The 20,053-nt window shown below is 31.9% G+C and overlaps 3 protein-coding genes across 3 annotated transcripts; 2 read left to right on the top strand and 1 right to left on the bottom strand.

The window, feature by feature from the left end:
• Positions 1 to 6,399: 6,399 nt before the first annotated feature.
• On the top strand, positions 6,400 to 9,815 carry LOC114193948 (nuclear transcription factor Y subunit A-9-like). The gene is made up of 6 exons (XM_028083954.2): positions 6,400 to 6,671; positions 7,010 to 7,078; positions 7,819 to 8,160; positions 8,327 to 8,442; positions 8,873 to 9,037; positions 9,131 to 9,815. Exons 3-6 carry the CDS (start codon positions 7,824 to 7,826, stop codon positions 9,503 to 9,505), a joined length of 993 nt encoding a protein of 330 aa, XP_027939755.1. The 5' UTR covers positions 6,400 to 6,671; positions 7,010 to 7,078; positions 7,819 to 7,823; the 3' UTR covers positions 9,506 to 9,815.
• A 532-nt stretch (positions 9,816 to 10,347) lies between these two features.
• LOC114193947 (putative amino acid permease 7) lies at positions 10,348 to 13,850 on the bottom strand. The gene is made up of 7 exons (XM_028083953.2): positions 13,427 to 13,850; positions 13,034 to 13,270; positions 12,234 to 12,327; positions 11,827 to 12,041; positions 11,605 to 11,738; positions 11,296 to 11,526; positions 10,348 to 11,136 (listed from the first exon to the last, which is right to left on the bottom strand). Exons 1-7 carry the CDS (start codon positions 13,554 to 13,556, stop codon positions 10,735 to 10,737), a joined length of 1,443 nt encoding a protein of 480 aa, XP_027939754.1. The 5' UTR covers positions 13,557 to 13,850; the 3' UTR covers positions 10,348 to 10,734.
• Positions 13,851 to 15,927: 2,077 nt separating this feature from the next.
• LOC114194485 (zinc finger CCCH domain-containing protein 40-like) lies at positions 15,928 to 19,900 on the top strand. Its single transcript, XM_028084739.2, has 5 exons — positions 15,928 to 16,091; positions 16,231 to 16,368; positions 17,137 to 17,406; positions 17,748 to 17,971; positions 18,864 to 19,900. Exons 2-5 carry the CDS (start codon positions 16,264 to 16,266, stop codon positions 19,720 to 19,722), a joined length of 1,458 nt encoding a protein of 485 aa, XP_027940540.1. The 5' UTR covers positions 15,928 to 16,091; positions 16,231 to 16,263; the 3' UTR covers positions 19,723 to 19,900.
• Positions 19,901 to 20,053: the final 153 nt, after the last annotated feature.

Below are 20,053 nucleotides of genomic sequence, written 5' to 3'. Positions count from 1 at the left end.
GATTTTGAGGTGAATCTTAACCAAACAAAAATTCTGAGGTCCAAAATTTTCAAACACATGTTGCCTTTTCCGGTTTGGCCAGTTGTTCTGGACCCTAGGACTAAATTTCGGGTCTATGCCTTAGTCACCAACGCACGCGCCCAAACCACGATTGAAGAACAAGTATTCATACGTCTTTTAATAATTTTGATACGTTTTTATCCTTAAATTTCGGTGAATTATGAAATTAATTTATTTTAAAATTTTATATTAATTTAATTTTCTATTTTTTAAAACATGTGAATTTAGTTTTTTAATTAAATTTGTTAGGTTTATTTTATATTTTATACGTATTTCAGAATTGTATTTAAGTTATTTATATTATTTGAAACATTTTTATTTTAATGTTAAGTCAATTATTATTATGAAATGTGCTTGAAATATCAAATAAACTTAACAAAAATTTGATTAAAATAACTAAATTTTCGTATTTCGAGAGATGAAAGACTAAATTGATCCAAGATTTGAAAATGAACTAATTTTCAAAATTCACTAAAAATTAAAGACCAAAAACATATTTAACCCATAATTTTATTATTTAAGTAAGTTTTAAGATTCTAATAAAATTATCTGTTTTTGAGAAATTTAATTTAAATATAATTTTTTTATATTTTTTAGTTAAAATTTTATTATTTAATTTTATTGTTAACTAGTTTTATATGAATGTAATTTTATATCGTCGTTAACTAAGTATTTGGAAATAGAAAATAAAAATATTTAATTAAATATAAAAATTTGACAAGTGTTGCAACATTTTAATTTTCTAATATTATTAAGAAGTAAATTTATTTTGAATTTGGAGTGTTTTCCTGCTTCCCATCAAATTTCTTCATGCACCCATCAAATTACACGTTAAATCAGTTCTAATATATATTTTTTTCGGAAATTTTTTTTCTGATTATTGGTTGGTTGGCCCAAAACTCGTATTCTAAAAATGTGGATGCTAAAATACTCATTGTTTAGATTTTGAAGTTTCTTTTTACTACTTTACTTCCCACTTGAGAGTTTCAATGCTTCTAGAAGTGGATGATCACAAAACAAAAAGATAATTGTTTTTTTTTTTATGTTTCTTTAATTTGTCTAATTGGAATGTTGTATGTTGTCGGGATTTTCAAATTCTGTAATTGTTAAAAATTTAAATATGCTGACTAAAAATGCAATCAACTCTAAAATTAATTACTAAATCCTTCAATAATGATAAAAAATTTCTCTTAGTTATTGAAGTTGTTTTACAATTTTTTTCTTATAGGAATGTTATTTTGATATAAGTAACTTTCATAAAAATTATTGCGGATGATTTTCCAATGTGGAAAAGTATATGTTGATTACAAAATAAAATAATGTCAATTTAACTCAATTTTTCAATCACCAATTCACGTGTTTACTTATATATCCTACTTCGATCCAACCTTGGTTAATATAACAATTTATTATATATTTTTGTTATATTATTATTATTTTATTATCATACATCAAATATTAACAGATCTAATAAATTTATCGAACCATGTAATATATATAATTTATTAGGTAAGAACACCTAATAAACAGTTTCCTTAAAAATGTCATGACCCTAAAAGTTGCACTGAAATTTGAATTATATTTTGATAAAGTGGAGTTGAGAATCTAAAGCTAAAGAAGTGTGCATGTAATTAAAAATCCAGATAGAAAAGAATACGGTGGATGTGTTCCCACACTTTTTGGTGATCCAAAAAATTGAAGTGTTGTCGAAGGGGAAATAAAAGTATAATAATATGTGTATAGAATATTAGAATCATTTACTTTCTTCATAACTTTATCTGTCTGCTATTCTAAACATAAGATTGGCCAAACACGTACGACTGAAAATCTTTATATTCGATTCCTTCCCTTTCTCCCATCCCTAGGTTGGAACAAACTATATATATATATATATATATATATATATATATATATATATACCTATCAATAAATCTACTTTGAATTTTTTTATTAATAATTTTTTATTTATTATTAAAATGTTAAATATGTTTTTAATTTTTTAACTATTTGTGAAAATTAAAATTAGTTTCAATTTAAAACTTTGATATAATTTAATTTTTTAATTTTAGAAATGTGTGAATTTAATTTTTTTAACCAAAATTTGATAAGTTTATTTGATGTTTTAAATGAATTTTAAAATAGTTTTTTTATTAACATTGAAACGAAAATGTGTCTAACGATATAAATAACTTAAATATTATCATAAAATATGTTTAAAACTTCAAATAAACATAAAAGAATTAATTTGATTAAAAAGACTACGCATATTTCTACGATTAAGAAACTAAATTAAGTCAAAATTTAAAAGATGAACTAATTTTAATTTTTAAACCCTTATTAAATTTTGTTCAACTTTATTATTATTATTAATACTATTATATTATAGATTATAATTTAAAATATAATAAAAATAAGTAACAAAAAAACTTGATTATAATTTAGGTTCTGATTCATAAATTAATTATATTTTTTTATTAAAAATAAAAAAAATTTAAATACTAATAATTTTTAATTTGTAAAATAGTATTTAAATTAATAAATAAATAAATAATTATTTAATGATGTAATATAATGATTAAGACATCATTTGCAATGCCATCTTAGATTTAATTGAAGTTTAATGCCATTTTGCTCTGTTTTTTTAAAGAAACATTGTCTTGGATTCCTTACTTCACTTCCTCTGTTTCTCCATTCTGATGTGTTAGTAAAAGGAGTTACTTTCTTTTGTCTTTTTAAATGCAACACACTCTTTCTTCACAAATCATCACTTCACTTTTCTCCTACAAAACCCTCTTTTCAGTCAAACATTTCATTCCAATTTCAAGATAAAGTTTCTCTTCTCTTATCTTCCATCTTCTCCACATTCTTCTTCCCCTTCCCAGTTTTTTTACAGAAACATTTTCTCTCTCTCTCTCTTTAACATTATCTCAAGAAATGGTTCCTTCTGCAATCACAACAACCTCAAGAAAAAGGAAAAGAACAAGAAGAAGCACAAAACAAGAACCATCAAAGAAAAGTGACATGGATTTTTCTGATGCTGCTACGTGTTCCACTCCCAAAGGGCAAAAGTTTCTGATACCACAACTTTCAACATGCCCTCCACCACCACAGAAGCCAAGAATGCTTTCCAATTTCTCTCTGCGTAGATCACATTTACCCTTCTTTGCACCACCAGACTTAAACATTTTCTTCTTTCTTGCGTTTCAAAATCTTCCCCATTCCTTTCTCTAATATATATATATATCCTGGTTCGTGATACTATAAAAGTTCGTTAGGATAGATTCTAACATGTGTTTTAAGTCTAATTCAATTCCGTAAAACTAGTCTAAGTTGAGATTTTCATCTCGTTTATATATTATGAAATTGTTTTAAAATCTATCTCTGTATTTAACAGGGTGCACTTTCGGTTTGTTTTCTTCTTCCTTTATGAGTTTAAATTTGAAGTGTTGTGGTGAGTGCTTGTGGGTGTGGTTTAAGGTTTTGAGTGTCATAGTTTGCAATGTTGGAAGTTGCTATTCTGAAAAATACTTAGTTTGTAAAGTGTTTGGTCTGAGAGAATTAAAGTCTTGTGCTTTTTTATGTATGCAAATTCATCTTCTTTTCTGTTATGTTCTGTTTCTCTTCTGCACAACTGTTACTGAATATGATTAATATTTTTACTCTTTTGGTTAATATTAAGAGTTTTGTTACATATTCATACTAATTTTTCCTACTTCATATATTTAATATAATATTCATACACGATAATCTTATAGAGAAAAGCTAGAGATGTTTCTAGCATGGTAAAAAGTTAATATGTTCAGTAATTTTAACGTTGTTATAATATAATTTGTTAGCAGCTAATTATTGGGTTTATGACACTTTTTTGAGCAGTAAAGACTCATTGCCGTTAAGTCAGTTGAAACCTTTTCGGTGCAACTGCCACTATTGTTTTTTTTTTTAAATATTCACTTTCCTTCTTATTAATTAATTTTATATTAAAAAATCTGATCAACCATTTTGTATGAAATTTCTTCTCTCAGTCACAATTTTATGTTTATTATATTTTGGATTCTGACAAGTCAAAAGAAACTATTATTAACTTTTTTGGATTTTGATGTGTCTATGCAATGGGTTATCATATTATATATTAGAGGATGAGAATCCGAAAAAGGTTCCTTATTATCTTACTGTTTTTTTTTTTTTAAGATCGTTATTCACAACAACACATTCTAGTGTGTAAGATTACTCAATTCATTTAAAGTGTACAGAGATTAGTGTAAGTTATCTTTAATATTTAAGTTTGAACTTTCCCTTTTCGAAAAATAAAATAAAGTTTACTCATGTACATGTGTTGATGCTATTACAATTCCAGCAAAGAATATTTCATTAACATTAATGACTCATGTGTTGTTGAAAAAAATATATTAATTACTTTTTATTTAATACATACTGTCATAAAAATTAAATAACTATTAATTGTAATAATGATGATGACAATGATGTTACCATAAAAACTAATGACAGTGAAGATGAATATCAGAATTGATTAGACTCCTGAGAATAATATTTTTATAGGTGATGTTCAGTTCTTGAAATAAATGTAAATATAAAACTCATTAATTAATTGTATAAATAAATTCATTAAATTTAAACTATATTAAAATTTATTAATTTTTAATATTTATATATTTTAAGTTAATGATTTATCAAACATTAAAAAATATTAAAAATAAATTAATTAATATAAAATAAATATTATAATTAAGTAAGTTTAATATCACTTTGATAGATATTAATCTTATTTGTTTTTAATGATAAACAAATTAATATAATTTAAAAATGCTAATTAAAATAAATAATAAAATTAAATAAATTAGCATGCTTTAATGGATATTAACTAAAATGAATTTAGAAAATATATAAAATCATATAAAAAAATTCTACTATTTCACTCTCGTAATTTTATAACTACACGAATTATTTAAGTAATCACTTTTATAAATAAAAAGAAATTTATATTTTAAATTTCAAAATTTTATTAACCAACAAAAATAGTAAAATAAATATAAATCAAAATCTAAGACTTATAACATCTCCTAATTCTACCTCCAACCCTTGTATTATCTTTTTTATTTTTATTTTGTATTATCATTTACTTTTATTTATTTTTATTTATTAATATAAATTAATTTTGAATATAAAACATGATCATATTATTATTATTATTATATATATATATTATTTAAGTGAATTAGTTTTTGTGAGATAGACCTAGATTTTATTACTAGGATATTATAATCATTAAAAAATTATTTTATTTAATATTGATTAAATTTGTAGTGTTACCTGTTATTAGATTTCCTCTATGTTTAATGTATTCATTTGATTTAAATTTGACTCCCTCAGTAATAAATATAAACTTATATTGTAATAAAATGTATTTATTATAAATATAATATATATAAAAAATATTTATTTATTATAAATTAGATGATAATATAACTTATATATTCACAATTGTGCATATATTATAAATTTTAATTAAATAACAAAACATCTACTCTATATATTTTGTAGAGTAAAACACTAGTTATAGTTAAAGTTGATACCCTTAAACTATGAGTTAATTAGGCTGAGTTAGTAGGTTGACAAACCGAACCATAAGTTATTACTTATTTATTGGAACAAATCCCACACTATAAAATTACAAAATATGAATTAAATATTTTCATCCGAGTTAGAGAAGTTATGTTGAGAACCAACTGAAATTATTTACTTCTAATTTTTTTTATAAGTATAATTGATTTTTATAAGTTTAAAAGTACAATTTTTTTTTATGTGACTCTAAACAGCACCTTAAAAAGTGCTGCCACGTTATTAAAGCAATATTTATTGGATTTTGGAGTGAATAAATTGCAATGTTGATGAGCTGTGAAGTGATAATACGTGTCCTCCTCACTCCTCACTGGCAGGTAAGGCTTACCTTTTCCCATTTTTTTAAGTAAAGAAATAAAATTGTTTTTATTTTTATGGTGGAGAATCAATAATTCATCCGAGGAAACTAAAAAAAGGGACACGTGGATAACTTTGCTGTCAATTCTCGGACGCTGTGGGTCCCACTCCCAGGCCACGCGTTCACCGGATTCTGCTACTCAAGTGCGTGTCACGTGCCCTAGAAATTTTGTTTCTTTTTCCTTCCTCGGAGGCTTTGATATCCTCACCCACCTCTCTCACTCCCTACCAGTTTTCTCCTTTTCCCTCCCACCCCAACCCACGTGTCCCCTCCTCCCGCGTGGTGCTGACGTCATCATCGTATGTCACTTGAAATTTAAACCCCAACACTGGACTAAACTTGTTAGTGTTGTTAACATTGTTTTTATTTTCACTTAACTCGTGTTATTGTCTCTCACCAATTTCTCTATCCTCTTATAATAACAACAACTCAAGTGAGATATCAACATACACCACTCCACATTCTGGAGACAGCACAGCACAGTTCTTTCATTTGCCTCCCACCTCCCAAATTTCCTTGATCAACAGGGGAATTTGGTCTAATTCTGATTCCTTCTCTTTGAAGGGCTTTTGAGGATTAGGGTTTTGGGGGGTGATTCTTTTGTTTGCTGGATTAGGTAAGTCTTTGTGTGATCTGAATGTAAGGATTCTGTGTCTGCATGTGTGAATTCTGTCAAGGTATCACTTACACAGTTTATTCTATGGCATGTGATGTGGGAGACAGATTGTTTTTGGTTGTTAATAAGGTAGAATTGGGATTTTGTTGCATGCACTAAGATCAGCCAAACCTTCAGATTTTTGTGATATTCTATGAAATCTACCTCACTAACTGGTGTTTATCTGCATGTTAGACTGATATTTAAGGTTGCATGTTGGAATATCCACTGTTACTGTTTGTTTTTTGACTAAACAAGGCAGAAACAATGTTGCTGAATGTCAAGTTTTTGTTTTGTAGGGGCATTTGGTTGCTGGGCACTGGCTGGGAGTTCAAAGATTTTAGCTTTTAGCTCGTGCTGAAGATCAAGTAAGAGAAAAATGAAAGCTTTGTTTTAAGCATCTCTTTGCCTTAACAAGTATTGTCTTTTCGTGACGATTTTTAATAGCTTTGAGTGGGGGTTTCTCGATTTACTTTTACTTGCACACCACGTGTTATAATTTTATTCATATATGAAGCTATAAAATGTTTTTATGTGTAGCTTTTCTGTATCAGTCTACATTTTAAGAGGTTGCACTAGTTTTTAGTATTAACATTGTCGGAAATACACTGTTTTCAAAACTTTTTGAGTTATATGAATCAATCATGAGCATTTGTCGTTACCCTAAAAAGAGGGCTTGCATTTTCTTGTTGTATCAAGTTAATGCTCTTACTTCACACCTTTGCTTCATTTCTGTGATTAATGATCTATTTGTAAAAAATATAAAAACAGCTCGGTGAAAAAACCCTATAAACAAACCTACCCAGAGTTACTATCACAGGTGTTTGTCTTATTTCACTTGTTACCATGTTTTGTTGTGAGCTCAATTGTATTTGGTACATAATTTGACTTCATTAAGTCTTTCAATTATTAATAAAGCTGTGAATTGTGCTTTGATATCATACTTGTCAATTTTTGCCAGCACTTCAATGCTTCTGATACAACTATGACTATAGTTTTCATTTGATCATGTAAATTTGTTTCACAAATACCTTATTTATCCATTCTTATTTATCTTGCCTTTGATTTTATGAGGAATATAATTTTCATGTGCAATATACTTTTGCAGGGATCATGCAATCAAAATCTGAAACTACCAATCCGCCTAGGTCTAATCCACAATCCTTTACGCCTAGCAATGTTTATTCTGAACCCTGGTGGCGTGGTATTCATCCTCATTACAAACCTGTTCCTCCACAAGCAATGTCAGGAGTGAACGCATCAAATTCATCATCACTTGAACGTCCTCCACAAGCAATGTCAGTAGTGAACGCATCAAATTCATCATCACTTGAACGTCCTAATGGCGATTCAGAATCCAGTGAAGATCAATCTTTGTCCAACAATGGGGTGAATGAGGAAGACGATGATGTCACCAAAGAATCACAACCCACTGCTCCTAATCAACCAGGTGCATTACATTGTATTGTAAAGAAAAAAAAATATGCAGACATTGAAATCAGGAAAGAAAGCATGTGCTTATATATACACACAATGCGTGAAATTATGTTGGTGTGATTTTTTTCTTTATTTCTAAGCGTTACAAGCTTAATGGAACACTATTCTTTTCTTGGCAGGAAGTTATGGACAAGACCAACAAGCCATGCTGCATTCTTCATCATCTGCACCTTCTAGGCGTGATGACTGCGTTCCACCACATGCTCCACAACTAGAACTTATTAGCCATTCATTTGTAAGCCTTGCCCTCATGATATTATTTTTTAGCACAAAGATCATAGCTTTAGGACTATGTTTAATAGCATTAATTTTTGCTGTTCGTACTTGTCTATGATGAAAATTCTATAGTTGGAAATATTATAGTTCCATTGCATGTTTTTGTGATGGATCCTAGTATGCTTCAAAATCTAGGTATGTGCTACAAATCCTTATTATGGTATTACCAAGAGTGTTTTCACATCATACAAACTTTCTAAACTCATTGTTTTGCATGTCTCATAAATCATTCTGGTGAGAATGTAATCTGTGCATAGCCCCCGAGGGATTGATTTTTTCTTGATATATGATAAAAGAGCTATTTGGTCTATTTTCTGTTTCAAACTATGGTTATATTTGGAGGATATCATTGCAATGATAAATAACCTTATTATATTTTTTCCTATTAGGGATATGCTCCTTTTATAGGAATGCCTCATGCTAGAATGGCTTTGCCGCTTGAGATGGCTCAAGAGCCTGTTTATGTGAATGCCAAACAGTACCAAGGAATTCTGAGACGAAGACAGGCTCGTGCTAAAGCAGAGCTTGAAAAGAAACTAATAAAAGTCAGAAAGGTACAAATGAGCACTGGCTTATGCATTTTTCTTACTCCATAGTTCTGTATTCAAATTATTCTTTTGAGTATGCTAACCAGAGTTTCTTCGCAGCCATATCTTCATGAATCTCGTCATCAGCATGCTATGAGAAGAGCAAGAGGTAACGGAGGGCGTTTTGCAAAGAAAACTGAGGTCGAAGCTTCCAAACATACGAACAAGGAAAAGAATATGGGTGCTGCAGGTCCAGTTTCAGTTAATTCATCTGATTCTGCTAAGACATGGAACTCTGCCAGTGTGCAACAAGACGCAAGAGGTTCTCAGGTGCATGAGAGATTTGAGAAACACAACTATGCAAATGTTTTGCAGTCATCATCTGCGTTCTGTTTGCACTCCGGTGAGAGAGTAGAGGAAGGGGACTGTTCAGGTCAACAACGGGGAAGCATCTCCTCTGAGCAAAGCTCACAGAGGCGTCTTGCTATTCAGTAAATCACTGCTTCGGTTGATGGTGAGGTTGGTGTATAATTGAGGGAAGTAGTTCTTTGAGTCGAAACCATAAACATTGGCAATTTGCATGCCGTGCGGCAAATCATTCTTGGCTGTGTTTATGCTGGTCATCATACGAGGAGAAGAATGATTGATTGGGCCCATGATGTTTGTCTTGTTGAAGTCAACCAATCCTTCGTTATATTCTCTATTGTTTTTTTTTCTTTATTTTGTACAAACAATGTTAAGCAGGTAGGAAAGTCAAGCCTACGGATTAGAAGACATTATGGAACAAACTGTTTCTTTAGATTCACTTTATGCTGGCTTTATTCCATGTTATCTTTGCTTGGTTGTTAATGTTGAGTTTGAGACATCATATTAGTTCAAGTGCATACGAGTAGCATTATGTCATTTCACCGTTTTTTTTTTGTGTGATCAAACAAAAAAGTGAAACTTATTTCGTTAACAAAACTTGTAATAGCTATTGGGTCTTGAAAAGCGAATGCATCATGAAATCGTCTAGTTCATTTTGCCTTCAATGTTTTGCACTTAAATGATAAATTTTAGCCACAGTGGTATAAATTCGAAGTAGGAGTTTTCAGTAGACGATACCTTATGCAGGACAAGGCTGCCTTATACGTGTTGTCATGTTTGAACATTGAAGTGAGCATGTGTTGTTCTCTATCTTAAAACCTGACCAGCTCAACACTCTGCTTTCATGCCAACAATTTACATCTTAAGAGTTATCTCAACATCTTAGATGAAATTGACTAGTTTCTCGGAGGATCATGCAAAGAAACACTTCTCATATCACAACATTAAGCTTTGGCAACAGAATCACACCATAAAGCTAGGTACAAACTTGGAATTCCTGAACTGCAACGTTTGCATTCATCAACGTTCCTAACATTATTATTTTTTTATACCAAAAGGTGACCAATTTTGAAAATATCAGAGAATCTGCATGTTTATTGTCCAACCAGATTCAGTGCAGTCCTCTCTACTCTTTGCATTTTACAGTCAATGCATTGTTGATGAATAAAGACAGGACAGTTCAGATCTCAAATACATGTTTCAAGTCTAATTTACCGAGAGAAAAAAAAGTACAAGTTGTCCAATCTTCATTTCATGGTTCCAAGACACTAACTGTGTGAATGAATCATTTTGGGGCCTTCAAAGTACAAAAGAAACTACTTTCTTAGCCCCAATACCTGGATAGGTCTGAAAGCTTCTCAGCCAATTTTTTGAGCTACTATTCCTTTAATACATCCAGTGAGAGTGAACAATCCAAAAACAAAGCCAACAATGCTGAAAGTTCGAAGCAGGACCCACTTAGTCGTCCATGGTACAGTAGAGGATTGATTCAAATATATTTCCACAGGAAAATATATGGTCAATGGCCAAAAAATCATGCTACCCAGAACCCCCAAAATCTGGTTGAAGTAGGGAAAGACCATTGCAATCACAACTGTGGATGCAACATAAGCAGTTCTGAAAGTCAGGCTGAGAAAATTAAGTTCAAAGGCTGGTAGCAACGGGAGTTTCAAGATATATGTGTGATTCATAAATTCACTATCCGGGAAATTAAAACGGAACCAACTCTCAACAGTGGCAAAAAGTGGCTGGCTATACACCTGCACCAAAAGAAAGTAGGTGACAATTAGATGATTTTACACTTTATGATGATTTTACAACAAGCTACCCAAGACAGGTGATGCATAATACAGGAATTGAAGAAATATTAACAGGGAGCACCCAAAAAAATTGACACGGTATCTCTATATTCAATGTACCTGATATGAACCAACTAGGTGAACCACTATACAAACGTTAGCAAAGTTCACAAGCCAGTAAGACGACTTAGAGGATTCAAACCCTGTTAAAAGGTTTCCTGGTGTATTATCACCAAAGGCAGCATATCCAGCACCTCCACAACTGAGGTACATAAATGTTGTGACAGTGACCGCAATTACTGAGGCCTTCTTCATGGTTTGGTTTTCAGGTGGAGGTGATTTCAAAGTATCCTTCAATAATTACAGAAAATTATATCAGCCATTACAGGTAAAGTTACAGTTTTGTGTGTGGATTTGCAAGGTATTTACCTGTATTTCCATAATAATTGTTGAGAACGGAAATGAGAATGATATGTCACCAAGTGCTTGAGAAACCAGCCATAACTTTTCAGTTCCACTGGAGGTACTGATTCCTCCAATGCTACCCTCAGCATGTCCTTTGTCTGAGCAAAGTTTTGTCAGAAAATTATACACATTTATCTGATCAAAACTAATACTTATGGTGGGCCTGAGCTAAGGCTCCCATCATACCTATGATTTGTGCAATGGAAAGCCCCATTCCTATGAAAGAATAAGTAAAGGACATAATTGCAGCAACAACCGACAACCATTCAATGTTATGGAAGTTGGGTATCTGTGAGAGAATAATTTGGATAACGCCAAAAAGCAGCATGTAATATGCATCTGCAAATTCACATGATGCTTCACTCCCTTCGTTGTGGTAACAAAATGAATGTTGTATTGTTCTGCAGCCACAAATACAAATAGCAGTCCAAATTAACAGTGGCAATCATATAGTATTATTCTTAGGACAGACACCAGTGAGAAAATCTTGTTTTGGAACAGGTAGCATCCATAGATAAACAGAGGGAAAGAAGAGCAAAGAAAAGAAAATTTCATGACAAGACAGGAATCAGTATGATAAGTCATCAACACACCTTAAGCTGATAGCTGTTGTAATGACGAAGGCGATTGCAAAACCATACAAACTTATATTCACAAGAAGACCACTGAGCCGCCCATTACTTATTCCTGCAAATGTCCAAAGACGATTCTGTCATATAGATAGCATTCTTTCCAATGACAATGTGGTAACAAGATGCAATTTTTTGTTGTGATGCATTATTGTAAGGAATATCCTTGGTTGTTCATGGAGGCTAAGTTCTTTTGGGAGATTTGGAAACACTCAAAAGTGAGTTCTCAATTAGATTTTTCAGCACACAAAAGTAAGGATCCAAACTCCTAACCACAAACTTAGATGAACGAAGCTCATCTCCACCAAGAGGTAAATAAACTCATATCACATCAAATCAATAACAATTTCAGAATATTTATTCCCTACCTAAATCCCTATAATCTCATCACTGTGAAATTAACATTGAATTTGTCTCTAATCAAATCCATACAACACATAGTTCATGCAAAGAAGACAAAACATTCAAGCTCATCACCATCCAAAGATAAGTTCATGTCTCTCAACCAGATTTTTTCCCTTTTTTTTCATACACAAAGGTAATGCATCATTGTAAGGAATATCCTTGTTCATTAATTTTCTTGGTAGATCTGGAAACACTCAAAAAGTGAGTTCTCCCCAGTCAACTATATTGTCAGAGGATTCAACCCCCTCACCACATACTTAAATGAACCAATCTCATCATCACTCAGATCAGACACTTGGTGGCACCACATGCTATACAATTCAAGAAAGTAGATAGGGAATGAATTGAATTGTTCGTACCTAAATGCAGATGGACAACATCAAGGTAGGAAGCACTCCTATTTGGGCCATGTTCAGGATGGGGATGGCGATAAGTGTTGCATAGAAGAAAAGAAGAGAACAGAGTGATGGAAGCAATGAGAATGACTGAGAGTGGTCCTGCAAGCCAACCAAGCTGTGCAGTGCTCCACGGCAGAGACAGCACTCCGGATCCTATCACCCCAGTCACTATGTGTGCCACTGCTGTCCACACCGTCCCTTTTGTTCACAAAGTCAAATTCAACCAAATCCAGTTCATCACAGTCACAAACAAACACCAACATGTTAGTTAGTAATAACATCACTATTCACTTTTGCACTAAACATTTGAGATGACCCACGACACAATACAACAGAACACAAAACAACACAAACCTGTCCTTTTGAGAGAGCCAGAATTGGTGAGCAACAGTGGGATGTTGTCACTTGACTCAAGTGCCTCAACCATCTTCTCATTCACACCTATTCCTATATCAGATGACATGCTATGTGCCTCATTCTCCATCTGGTCAATTCCTGGGATATGACCTTATATAGAATAGAAAGCAGCGAGAGGGAAAAAAATTTGATTTTTCTCTTGCTGTGTTGTTCGACAGAATGGACTGTGCAAAAGGGTCAAAATTTCATTTGGGAATGAAGCATTGAGACAAAAAAACTGCACTCAACAAAGGCAAGGCCAGATCAAGATAGATGATACTTGTCAACCAAATAAAAAAGGTTGTTTTTTTTTTTTCTCTTATGGTTATTGGGGTTGTTTTATTGAAGATGGTCCCATACTATGAGAGCCGTACACGAGTTGTGTTTGTGGTTTGAGGTTTTTGCCTTGTTGTTTCACCATAGACAACAAAACCTGTTACAGAGCTGTGCCGAATAATCTAGATGGTTGCAGGATTTGGGGTTAAAATTTCCCAAATAATTTAATTGTTTCAATTAAAATATTTTTTCATATAAAAAAAATACTAAAATAATGTTTCATAAGTGTAATAGAATAAACGAAAAATAATATACTTGTTAAGTGTTTCATTAGTGGAACTATACTAAATAGCTTTATAAGGTTGTAGAGCAAATATAGAAAAAAATTAATAATATCAAAGAATCACCATTTTTTTTATTTTTTTCTTCACCTCTTTGGTGAATAATTAAGAAGCTGGTCATCTTTATGAGCATTTGTGCAATGGTCCCATCCTTTCATTAAATTACAAGTTTTCTAAAATGAACACGGGATCTTAAAATATCTAATGGAATTTCTTAAATTTAAGACTTAGTTTTATTAAAAAAATAAAAATACGATAATATAGTTAATATTATTGTATATATAAATAGTTAACTGATAAGAATTTTTATGTAGACTATTTCATCCATACTGATCTTATCTGTCCCACGTCAATTATAATTTTACTATTTTATAAAATATTATAAATCGAGTAATGTTGATAGTTTTCAGTTTAAAATTAGTTTTTTCCCATTTTTTATTTTGTTTATAAATTAATTAGAAGTGAGATTATTTCATTAATTATTTTTTAAATGCATATTGAAAAACTTATATTGTTTAAAAGGAGATTTTGATAGATAAAGAAATTTCCTACCACACATACACCCTCATAAATGACATAAGGAACAAATTATACTCCAAGAATGATGAACAATTGTTAAAATTAGATGTTATTGCAAATAGTAGAGATTCACATTATTAAAAATACATTGTAATAAGTAATGAAAACAAATCCTAAAATGATAATGGAAAAAATTATCATAAATTTATTGTCATGAAAATTTCTATGTGTTATTATCCATTTTGTTAGTTCAAAAAAACTGGTATAAAATGGATAAAAATGATTTTTTTTTAAATCAGAATAATTATAAAAATATATAAAAATTGTGATGTTAACTTGTTCACATATATGCTACTGTTGGTAAAAGGAAATTTCCGTACACTATTTTAGTAGAACATCTAAATATTGTACTACGGAAAAAATTGGTTAAAATAATTAGATATGGTGATATACTGAAAAACAAAATTATGTTAGTGTAATATTATACTATTTCATATTTTCAAATGTTTAATATTGAACATTGAACTTGATTAGGAATGATCAATTCAGACACAGAGGAAACAAATTTTTTAAATGATACGCAAAGATTTGTTACCTTATTATATATCTTGTCATTCTTGAAATAATTGAATAAGTTAAGGTTTTCTTGATGTGTTATCATAATGATGAAAAGGTTTAGACTTTAGCAATATTAAGTAATTTTCTCAAAGGTTGCATCCACAAATGTCTGGAAAGAAAACAATTCATTTAAGTAATCATGAAAATTTTAAACACTCTTATCAGAGTATTCTTTAATATTAATTGGTTTGATTTGATGATGTCATATTTATATTTTGTTTAATTTATATAAGTGATAGTTTTTTTTTCTACATTGCAAGCCATAACAGTACTAGTCTTAAGATGCATTTTTGCTAATGGACTCCTCAAGTGAATGTATGTTAAAAAAACATTTCTATATAGGTATCAATATTTTAGAAAGTAAAATAAGATACAATACCTATAATATATTCAATTTCTTATTTAAATTTCTTCTCTTAAATTTTAAAAATTAATTTTTAATCACTATAAAACACATGTAGTAACCAACAAAAAACACAAGTTTAATATATATACTTACAGTTATACAATTTATTAAAAATATGATATATATATATATATATATATATATATATATATATATTTTAAATTGATTATAAGATAATTGAATTTATTTCAAACAAGAAATAAGATTTAAATTCTATCAATTCATTTTTAAGTTTCACATCTTTAAATTTTTTTATTTAAGTGTAAGTATAACTGTAAGTATTAGAAATACAAAACAATATTAAGAATTACCGGTAATTTTCCAAACAGCAATAACATTTACAAAAGTAGACCTAATATTTCGGCGTCTGTGCTTAGTGCAAATCGAGCAGCCACCAACCTCCGTTCCGCGGCGTTCGCTGCCAAGTCCTTTCCGTTTCCTTTCCTTGCCTCACCGCTAATAGGTACACGATTTCTCCCAAATTTCGCATTGAAATCGAAGTTTATAATAACCAATTTATTCATATTTCGCATTCTATTGATGTCTTTTTTGTTTTCTAAAATGTTCTGAATGTTTTTGGCTTCCTTCCCTTTTTTCTTCAGCTTCGATTTTGGTGCAGTCACGAAACCCTAACCATGGCACACAGGTTACTCAGAGACCACGAAGCGGACGGTTGGGAGCGTTCTGATTTCCCCATCATATGCGAATCCTGTCTCGGCGACAGCCCCTATGTTCGAATGGTCTGTTTCAAATATTTCACCATGTTTTTTTTTTTTTTTAATTTGAGGGATTCTGCTCTGTTTTTGCGAGATTGAATGGGATATTGGAAGGGAGCTTGTAACAAGTGATTCTGACTATGACACCAACTCATTCCCTGACTTCCTTTATTCTCTTAGGGCATTTTTTTTTTTCTCTTTCTTTAACTGTGTCATCTTCTTTCACTCGTACCGGTTATGAGAACAGTAGCACTTCCTCCTGTCTGATCGACTACTCGTTTGTTCTGTGCTTGTTTGGTGAGGAATTTTAAGGGTTGTAGGAACAACTGAACCGAATTAGATTTTGATGTGTTGAACCTGGCCATGTGACCAGCCAACAAGAATCGAAGAGTTAATTTGTTATACTTTGCGCTTTACAGTTTTTGCATCGTGATGATGATAAATTTATAGATGCAGCTGCTGAGTTTAAAACCTTTTTTTGTCATTGAGGCAGGCCCATGGTTTTGTTTTCAACTGTGTGAATTCGGAATCCCTAAGCATTTTAGCATAGTTCTTCTAGGGCGTTTCAAAGTAAACAATTATTTTTATATCTTTGTATTTATTTTACTTTTAGTTTCCATAGAATTCAAGACTACCGGAAATAAACGAGTTAGAAATTATTTCAATTCTTTCATCTTTGAAAAAGGAAACACTAGGATTGTTGATCACATAGTAGTTAATGTTTAGATTTAAAACCATTGTTATATGCTATTTTTTTTAATTGCTTTTGGTCATGTTTAATTTTGTGTGCAGACAAGGGCAGAGTATGACAAGGAGTGCAAGATTTGTACACGGCCATTCACTGTGTTTAGATGGAGACCCGGCAGAGATGCGAGATATAAGAAAACTGAGATATGTCAGACATGTAGTAAATTGAAAAATGTCTGTCAAGTGTGCCTTCTGGACCTTGAATATGGACTACCTGTTCAAGTCCGAGACACAGCTCTCAATATTGATTCCAATGATGCGATTCCGAAAAGTGATGTTAATAGGGAGTATTTTGCTGAAGAGCATGACCGTAGGGTATGTTTTCCTTATGTCAAGTTATGCATTTATAGTTTCTGATAGTTGAATGTAATTAATGGTCAGAAGAGTAGTTAGTGGGTTTAGAGTCGATCTGTATCTAGTTGTGAATGAATTATTATTTTTGTGGTTAACATATTTTCTGTAATATTTTGGAGTTACTTTTTTGATTGCGTGCAGAATTCCTCAACCATAGAACTATGATTTTCTTATTGTAATTTAACAGCTATTAAAATCTCAAATTTTCTTTTTCCATTTCTTTTAGGATTTATACTATTTTAACTCAGTTCTCATTTATTAGTTGATCATATCTTTTTACTAAGAGTGAAAGCATGGTGCAGGCTAGAGCTGGTATAGATTATGAATCTTCTTATGGCAAAGCACGCCCTAATGATACTATCCTGAAGCTTCAAAGAACAACCCCTTATTACAAAAGAAACAGAGCACATATTTGCAGTTTCTACATAAGGGGTGAATGTACCAGAGGAGCCGAATGCCCTTATAGACACGAGATGCCAGAAACTGGGGAATTGTCTCAACAAAATATTAAAGATCGTTACTATGGGTATGTATGGTTAAAAGTGACATACTTATTTGCTTATGACTTTTTAATACTTGTTCTCTCTTGCAGTGGCCCTTTTTGTTCCAAATTAGTTTTCTCTATGTATTGTCATTGGAACTGGGCAGCAACTAGAGCATTTTGTCATCTCCTTGATGGATATAACTGTTAGTTTATTAGGCACTCACTCAATTGTTTTGTGGTTGTCCTATGCGATGACCTGTTGCATGGCTAAGATAAAAAGCTTGCAGGGTTTTTCTCCCGCAAAGTCATGTGATAGTTCTGCTTGTAGGAAGCTGTGTTTAAACAACTATAAGTAAACCTTACTCCACCTAGTGGGTCTGGTATACATGTTAAAATCACTATCTGAGGATCCAAAGTGCGGAAATAATATGGATTACTAAGTTACTAACTACCATGTAATTGCATTTTTGTCTTTCTTTCTTTCCTTCTATATGTGAAGTGAAACGACTTATCTTGTCTGGCATGCATGCTCCTTAGCCTGTAATTTTTCTTACTTTTAAGGACATTTTTTTGTACTTTGATTATTCTTAATTTGTAGAAATAATTATATTTTTTTAATATGGACTAAGGATGATTCCTTTGTAGTATGACACCTTTAATTTTCAATCGTAGCAAAAAGTGATGTAGCAGACGTCAATAGCCATCAAACATCTTATTCCGAGGATATTCTTTTGCTTCTATATTTTTAGTGCATCATGAATATACGATCATTTTTTTTTCTTATCTCATATTAACCTATTGCCTATGTATTCTTTGTTTTATCTGCATAATTTTCTAGTGACTACTGATACTGATGATATTTCTAGCTGCTTTAGTATGTGATGTTTATAATTTTGCCTCCGTTAATTTTCTGTTCATGCCTTAAATTATTCAGGGTTAACGATCCCGTGGCCTTGAAGCTACTTGGCAAGGCAGGGGAGATGGCCACACTGGAGGCTCCTGAGGACGAGAGCATTAAAACTCTCTATGTTGGTGGACTTGATGCTAGGGTCACTGAACAGGATTTGAGGGATCACTTCTATGCCCACGGAGAGATTGAATCTATAAAAATGGTTCTGCAACGGGCTTGTGCTTTTGTATCATATACTACCCGAGAAGGTGCAGAAAAGGCAGCAGAAGAACTCTCAAACAAACTGGTTATCAAGGGCCTAAGGTTAAAACTGATGTGGGGCAGGCCTCAGACATCAAAACCTGAGTCAGATGGCTCTGATCAAGCTAGGCAGCAGGCATCTGTTGCTCATAGTGGATTGTTGCCTCGGGCAGTTATATCACAGCAGCAGAACCAGGACCAAACACAAGGAACATTTTTCTATAACAATCCACCACCTATGCAGCAGGAAAGAAGCTACTACCCATCAATGGATCCTCAAAGAATGGGTGCTCTCATTTCATCTCAAGATGGTCCTCCTGGTGGGCCTTCTGGGTCCGGGGAGGACAAGTCCAGTTTGGAGAAGCAGCAAATGCAACACTATGCCCGACCAATGATGCCTCCTCCACCTGGCCAATATCACCATCAGTATTACTCTCCATATGGTTATATGCCTCCACCTGGCCCTTATCAACAGTATCCACCACCTCCATACAATACTGCTGTTCCTCCATCCCAGCCGCCTGCTGCAAATCATACTTATCAGCATTCTACGCAACCAGGTTCTTCACAGACAGGGTCTGTACAGGCTGCTCATGCCCCATCTGAATCTGGAACATCAACTTCAGGGTCACAGCAGCAATGAACTTGCCCATGTACTGATGTTTTTAGTTATGCTTTAGTTATTCCTTAAACCGACCATGACGGAAATATTTTCACCCAAGCTGTCAATTTACTATCACTACTACCTTGATATTTCTTGTGTTGTGGCTTGAACAAGTTATTTTCATTATGTGATTTTGTAACTCTTGGCTTCCTGGTTAGATCATTGTCATGCTCACTTTAGTATTACTCCGGCTTCAGTTTTGCTGCAAAGCAATTGGTAAAAAGATGGCTAATTGATTTTATAACATCTTATAATTCATGAAAATACATTGTTTTAAAATTTTCTATTGCCGAGGGTTGTTTTTTACCTT

This window comes from Vigna unguiculata, chromosome 8 (assembly GCF_037176805.1).
Source record: "Vigna unguiculata cultivar grain cowpea cultivar isolate G323 ecotype 2 chromosome 8, ASM3717680v1, whole genome shotgun sequence".
NCBI classification, from domain to species: domain Eukaryota; kingdom Viridiplantae; phylum Streptophyta; class Magnoliopsida; order Fabales; family Fabaceae; genus Vigna; species Vigna unguiculata.
The sequence above is the reverse complement of the archived record's forward strand: the minus strand, read 5'-3'. Positions and strand labels throughout refer to the sequence as shown.